Here is a 7,692-nt window from a genome sequence, read left to right on the forward strand (position 1 = left end):
TGACTGAAACAAGTAAAAGAGTTAAAGAGTATATATATATATATATATATTATGTGTGTGTGTGTGTATGAATGTATACATACAAAATATAAAAATACTAAAAACCAGATTCACTCTTCTCTATATTTATTTTCCCCAAAATTTGCTTGCCTGATTTTATTTTAAAAAGTTTTAGAGAGGTCTTGTCTATTAATTACATGGCTAATCTCAGCTAATCGAAGTTTTCCAACTTATATTACATATATAAGACCTTATGCGTACTTAATATGCAGTATGTTTCACTAATATATTTTCTTCTCAATGGTAATGTTGGTCGTGCGCGTGCGCACATACACACACACACACACACACAGCTTCTGACAAGCTATGCCTCTTATTTCGAAATAGCAATATAGCAATAGAGGTGAAATCTTGTGAACGAATATTTTTGTGAGCATTTTTGTTATATCATTCAGGATTAATAAATATTTGAAGATGGTTTTGCCCTCGAAATTTCCCCTTATCTTTTAATAAATCTTAATCTTAAGCGGCCTTATATATCCGGGCAATTTGTCTGCGCAGCCGCACTTGAAGTCTTTCTTTCTGCTACAACCTCGTGGACGTAAAGGATGGTACGCTCTTCTCCTTATTTTTTTCGCACTTCATTTCGTTGGTTTTGCTTAAATTTTTACCAAACCTCAATATAGAACAATTTAATCGATTACATTATTTAATGATAGTAATTTCTGTAGTGTTTAGAGCAAGTAAGTTAATGTCTTTTAATTGTAAGTTACAATTTATTGTACCTACCCAATACATTCTCAACATGGCAGCTTATTTAACATAATTGTTAAAGTAAAGCTTCATTTCATTTATCCGGAAGTAGGATCTTTAGGAATTAATATGTATATAATGTATGAAGGTACAAAATAACCCTAAAATGTTATGTAATAGACAGTTGCATATCGGTTAGTCAATGTCACAAAATAATTCGTAAATGTGATCTGTCTACTATCAAAGTACACGTGGTATTTTTCCGATACGCGGATTTCTTTTCATCTGGGCATTTGAAAGAAGGCAATTTTAGCGGAAATTGACCATAAATATCATATTCTTATTTTGTTGCAAATGAAATCAGCTCAAACAGTTATAACTTGTTCTAATTTGCTTTGTACTACATATCCAATTTGTTTAATTTTGCTTTTTCTGTTACCATTTCTTGTTTGATTTTGTTCTTTTTTATAATTAGTTCTATTTTAACTGTTTGTAATATTTCGGTAGTCTTCAGGGCAACAAGCTGGCAGAATTGTTGACATGCTGGGCAAAATACTTATCGGCATTTCTTCCGTTTTTAACGAAGGATCGCCTTTACGTTCTGCTTTAAATTTCTACCTATCTCGATAAAATTAGTACCAGTTGAATACTGGCGTCGATGTAATCGACTTACTTCTCTTCTGAAATAGCTGGCTTTGTGCCAAAATTTGAAACCAATATTTCTGTCAATAACATCAACAATAATGTACAAAAATAGTTGGCTATCGACGTGATGAAATGAAAAAGACTGCCAGGAAATTAACAAGAGTGTTAATTATAAACAGTTTTCTGAACTAATATACCAATAACATATTTCGAAAATTTTACTCGTCCCGTTTTGAGTTATTTTGGGTTTTTCTTCATTATTCTAGCTGACGCCGCTTTAGTTAAGATTGACATAATGTCCTCTCGACGCTTGCTAACCCAAGTATATTGTTTGATCGGAGTCTTGGGTATAACGAGGAATATATTTACAATTAAACCATTTGTCGAAATGATCAATTTTCTCGTCCTACATGTCTCTACTGTAGAATTTTCGATGTAAATAATGCATATAATATTAATGCCTTGTATGAGAGAACTATTTTTCATCTTCACCGTCAAATATTTTCTTGTAGCCGCCCAAAAAGACAGATAGCAAGGGAGGAAAGGGAGGAAAACAGCCAGAAAAGAAAAAGAAGGAAGGAGGATCCGGTGGTAAAGCCAAAAAGAAGGTAAATATCGATTCTAAATACTGTCTAGATTTATGCTTAAAATTGTGAAAATTTTTATATAACCTGATGAAAATTTTTTCGTTAATAGTATGTTACTCTCAATTGTTGATTACCTGTAGGAATGGTCATTATAAAGACCTTCACCCGGGAACAAAAAAGAAAACCAGCCTGGGGGTGTTAACAAGTGTGTGGAAAACGAATATGAGAAAAAAATGCGCGCTGGCGGAGTGGGGAGGGGACTTTGGGAAAACTCACAAGATCCGATTTTTCCGTTATAACTTTTGCGAAAATGGATGTAAATTGATTTTTTTTTCTTTTGGTTGTGGAGAACCCGATTCTGGAAATTTTTTTTCAAAGATCGCTTTTTCAAAATTTCAATCCCACCTACTCCCTCATTACGATTCTGAAAAAAAATTTGTAAGGTCCTTAACTGTTAACGAAAGCAAAAAAAAAAAAACCATCCTGTATCCGAAAACGTGGGATTCCGTAAAAAAAATCCAATATATATCCATTTTCTTGAAAGTTATGAGGGAAAAAGCTTCAAAATTAATTTTTTTAAAATATAAAAGCAATGATGTATTTTTAAGAAAAGCGTGATGACCAAGACCGGAACACTGAGTCAGGAACAAACTTGCATCTATATAATGGGGCATAATAAATTTACGGTTCATTTAATGTAACTGTTGAGTAGCCCAAAATGCCATACATATTTAGTAATCTATATTATGGTGTATAATAAATAACACTGTGAAGGCTGTGGACTTTGTTTTTATTACTCTGAATAAATAATGACAAAAAAACGACTTTGTTAATGTTAGCAAATCATCTCCAGTCTGATATTGAAGTATTAAATGAAATTATCATGAATTGGCTGGCTGCCAATTTTTTTCATTAAAGCAGTGACAGTCATAAAACAGTTCAAATTACATTCTTTGTGATTAATGCAATTGTTTTAACTCTGGTTTTAAAAAAGTGAAGTACAATGGGGAGATGAGAAATATTAAAACATGGAGTCCAATGGGAATTGACTTTGATGGTGATAATTTCTAGATATGTTCTGGTCTTATTAGTAGTCCTCATCAGAATAGAATAGCTTAATAATGACTGATGTGAAATATAACACGTTTTGTGAATGAATACAGTAGTGTTAGAAAAAATTTTAATTACTTGGGAAAATACTTAAAACTTAAGTTCAGCACTACAAGACAGGTCATTCTGCATAAACTATTCATACTTAAAGGAGATATAAACTCCCACAAGTAAGAAAGTTTATTAATGATGCGCAAGCAAAATTTCCCTGCCAGATACTTCATACTTTGTTGGTCAAAGGCGCTTCTGATTAGAAAAGAGACATATAATTAAGTCCCACAAGACAGGTGCACTATGTATGTTCTGAACTTTATCACTCATTTTGTAAGTCTATTGTGTATGACCATTTTATACATATCTTATGAAAATCCTTTACTGAACTGATCAAAGTATTTTACTAACTGCAGCTGTTTTTTTTCCATTGCAGAAGTGGTCAAAAGGAAAAGTCAGGGACAAGTTAAATAATTTAGTATTTTTTGACAATGCTACCTATGATAAGTTGTTAAAAGAAGTCCCTAGCTATAAACTGGTCACACCTTCAGTGGTTAGTGAAAGATTGAAGATTCGTGGTTCTCTGGCAAAACTTGCCCTCCGTGAATTGGAAAGACTAGGTAGGAATTTTTTTGTTTCGTAGCAATTCATTAAATTTTTTTTATTTTAGAGTTGAGTTTATATGGTATTTAGAAAATATTTTCTTTATTAATGTCAATATTAAAATGAGAATTTAACAGATGAGTGGTTTGTAATTTAAAAGTTATATTTGTATACTGAGAGGTTACAGGAGATAGCTAGCTGCTTGTGTATTGAATAAACACTATAACAAACATTAGCAATTGTATAAATGAAATAACTTTGAAGAAAGTATTTCAGCTAGGTACAAGGCTACTGTTGTAATCCTCTTTGTGATAGACCAGAGAGCGACATGCTATTTCATTTCCAAAAGAACTTTGTTGAATGCATGAAAACAAGTTAAGCTCAATTGCTGGTGGTTGGAGTTTGAAAAACACTACTAATATAGATTAGAGGGATCAATCAATTAAGTGATTTTTGCTGTTTGGGTGAGAACTGACTTGCAGTAGATTCTACAGAAGCATAGAATATTTCTGATTGAGACTGAAATATACGGTTAATGTTTGATATTATCTGGAAAGGAAATATAAAAAAAAATAGTGTAGTATGAAAACAAAAATGCATGGAAAGCAACATGGTGGGTGGGGGTGTTAACTTTGGAAAATTCACAAGGTCAGAGTTTTTCCCTTTCATATGGCATAGATTACAATTGTAAAGAAATTTGTGGCGAAAATCTTTTCTGAGGGGGTGGGGAGAGAACTTCTGAAAATTCACAAGAGCTAATGTTTTTCCCTCATAACTGTTAGGGAAATGGGTTTTTTAAATGAAATTTTATATTAATACCTTTCAAATGGCATGTGACTTGTAGCTGAGTCTTATGCTTGTATAATTTCTTCTATGGTTCGGAGAACTATAGCATGGTTAACATGGTTTGGAGAAGGAGGGTGCAGGGAAGTTATATTCTAAGCATTCAAAAGCCCAAGGCAACCACTAACATAATATAAACGTTCGGTTAAATTTGCATGCACATAATATATGTATGTATATATAGCCTGTATCTCAGTCTATATGTGCTCTACATAGACATATGTTTTTGGAATTAGGATGATCCTGAGATAGAAAATCTGCCCTTCATTTAGTTCTTGAACATCCAGTATTGAGATTAAGTCTGGATGCGAATTTGTTATATGCTAACAGTTAAAAATTCGAATTTTGAAAGAAACCTAAAATTTGTGAACTTACAAGTTTTTCATTTATTCTGAATTTGAAGCAATACCAATAAATGCTTTATTGTTATTGCTCTCTTTAGTTTGGGGCCACAGGCTTTTAAAGCTAGTCTAATACAAGTGGTATCTGTTGGTCTGGATGTAAAATATTAGCTTCTTTTTTTAGCATAGTATTAATGTTTTAGTTGAAGTTTATAAGTAATTGAAGGTTTTATAGTTTGTTTTAATATGAGCATGATCAGGTGTACTTTTTCATGTTAGTTGCATGTATGTTGGTGGGTGAACATTTTGAAAATAAGCTACATTTGTCTCACTAGTCTCAATGTGTGCAAAAGGCCACAGGTACCTTTCTCCAAACCAAACAAATTAAAATATATTCTACAAAATACTTTGTAGCATTTATTTTAACAATATTTTTATATTCTGCATCTTGTTATTCTTCAGTTTGCATGTTTTGTGCAATGGTTAATTTGGGTTCTCTGTAGAGATGATAAAATTCTGACTCTTGAAGTTAATTATGAAGTTCTTATCCTCTAAGAAGTTCTGAACAGATAACCAGGCTTCTTATTTTTGGTCTATAAGCCTTGTTCTTTATTTTTTCCTAGGCAGTTATATTTTGTTTTGCTTGAAAATACATTTGAAAATTCTAATAACTTTAATTTTTTTTTCATATAAAATTACTTTGTGTGTTTGGCCAAGTGAGCAATATCTTATTTTTGAGGAACTTCCCAAACTGGTGAATTTAAAGTTGAAGTTCATTGGTCAATGTCATAAAGAGTTAGTGTTTTGTGCAGGGTAGGGATGGTTAAGAGAAATAGCCTGTATCTTAGCTAGATATTTATTGTATGGTGGTATATGTGCAAAATCTTGTTTCTCAAAAATCTTTTAGTTTATGTAAATATATGAAGATAATGCTCATATAAAGAATGACTAATAAATGCTGTTCTGGAGTATCAGGTTCTGCTCGGTTCAAAATTTGCTGCTTTTAAAACATGGAATGTGTACAGGCGGTTTGATAAGAGTTGATTAACTTGGTTTTAAATATTTCCCTTTATATACAGCTAGGTGAGTGATGCAAATCACACCCTCCAGTTTTGTGTTAAGTAAGCTTCATTCATTGGTTGAATAAAAAAGGTTGTGATTTGAGAGATTTTGTATTTTTAGTGCCAAATTACCATGTAATGATTTCCCTTGTTTGTATACATTGTACAAGGTTGTTGAAATGTGATTTGGCTGTTTGTGAGAGGTCTTGTTTGGTGGTTCATGTAACTGTATGTGGTGTAGTTGTACATTTGTTCCTTTTCATCTGCTTCCTACTCTAGCATGGATTGGACAGATAGCCTATATTTAAAGCATCCTGTTTTCACCTAGAATAGATGAGGATCTCATCTTGTTTGGTTTCTACAACTGGATGCCCTTCCTAATACCAATGGCTTTCTAGTGTACTGGGGACTTTGATCATGCCACCAGCATTAGAGCTTTAACATGCTCAATTAGGCTAAACAATCTTCACATTTTTCAAAGTGTACAGTGTGCAGTTTTTTTTGGTGGGAGGGCACTAGTGCTAGAGAAATAACCATGTTTTCAATATGGTTTGGGAGTTCTCAGAGCCCTGTCTCTGCTTGCATGCTAGTCTCTTTGAATGAGACATGAATAAGAAGGATATGTGATTGGGTGGGGGTGGGATGCTGGTATGAACATTCAATATTCTGTGATAGGTATGTATATTCAAGGCAACATAAGATGGTCTGGAAATGACAGAAGCCAGGATGTGTGGGAGAGAAGAAATATGGATAATTGGTAAAGATCAAAGGTTTTATGTAAGATGTGTGCACTTATTCAGTGTATTTTGCATGGCAGTTATAATAAACTTGTTTCCATATATGCTAGAGAAGTCTGCATTTTATACACGAGATACTTTTCTGATATTTTGTTGCTTACACTTAGGCCTGCATATTATATACACAAGTAAATATAGTATGCTTGAACATGCTGCCTGTAAATATATAAATTTTTCTATTATTTTGCATCTTCACTACATAACAATTTTATCTTTTGTTGTAGATATATTTACTGCTATTTTTTAAATTTTAGGTGACATCAAGCTGGTGTCCAAACACCATTCACAGATCATCTACACCAGAGCCACTAAGGAAGATGTAGCATAACCTTAGAATGAAGTTCAATAAATGGCATTAATATAAATTTTTTTTTTTAATTCTTGGCTTTAACCTGTTATGTTCCCATCTCCCTTGTAACTGACGTGGAATCCACAATAGCGACTGAAACATTGCTGTAACTAGATTGCTTTGTAAAATTGTCTTCAATATGTTAAAATTAGAATACGATGAATGTTAAACTTGCTTTTTTATCATTACACAGGGTTTGCTCTTATTAAAATTTCTGTTACCTAAGGGACTAGATTAGTAGCGAGGGAAGATGCATGGAGAGTGTGATGGTTAGAATAATAGGATGAAGGAAATTCAGAGAGCTGCCACCTGTTAGGCCACAGAAGGCTTCTCCGAGTGAAAGGAGGATTTGTATTGATGCATGTATATGGACAGTAAATTCTACATGATAGCGAGGCATGAGCTCTGAATGCAGAAGACATAGGAAGGTTAGAAAGGAATGAGGCTAGTATACTCTACTGGATGTGTAATGTAAGCATACATGTTTGACAGTGTTAGTGTTCTGAGAAAAGTAAGGCATGAGAGGAATTAGTTCCTGTAAGAGTGAAGGCTTCACTGGATTGGTCATATATGATGTGGATGTGTTTCAATAGCTCCATAAAGTAGTGCCAA

General features: G+C 33.1%; 1 protein-coding gene across 1 annotated transcript; it reads left to right on the forward strand.

Annotated features, from left to right (window-relative positions):
* The first annotated feature begins 496 nt into the window (after positions 1-496).
* On the forward strand, positions 497-7,096 carry LOC106867867 (40S ribosomal protein S25). The gene is made up of 4 exons (XM_014912919.2): positions 497-611; positions 1,911-2,006; positions 3,523-3,706; positions 6,986-7,096. The coding sequence occupies exons 1-4, from the start codon at positions 609-611 to the stop codon at positions 7,057-7,059; spliced, it is 357 nt and encodes a 118-aa protein (XP_014768405.1). The 5' UTR covers positions 497-608; the 3' UTR covers positions 7,060-7,096.
* The last annotated feature ends 596 nt before the right edge of the window (positions 7,097-7,692 follow it).

The sequence above is a fragment of the Octopus bimaculoides genome, chromosome 5, assembly GCF_001194135.2.
Source record: "Octopus bimaculoides isolate UCB-OBI-ISO-001 chromosome 5, ASM119413v2, whole genome shotgun sequence".
Classification (NCBI taxonomy): Eukaryota; Metazoa; Mollusca; class Cephalopoda; order Octopoda; family Octopodidae; genus Octopus; species Octopus bimaculoides.

Excerpts from the sequence above, each read along its gene's own strand:
- LOC106867867 (XM_014912919.2), top strand. Across the intron at positions 2,007-3,522 it reads GTGGTAAAGCCAAAAAGAAG|AAGTGGTCAAAAGGAAAAGT; the intron begins GTAAATATCGAT and ends TTTCCATTGCAG. Across the intron at positions 3,707-6,985 it reads CCGTGAATTGGAAAGACTAG|GTGACATCAAGCTGGTGTCC; the intron begins GTAGGAATTTTT and ends TTTAAATTTTAG.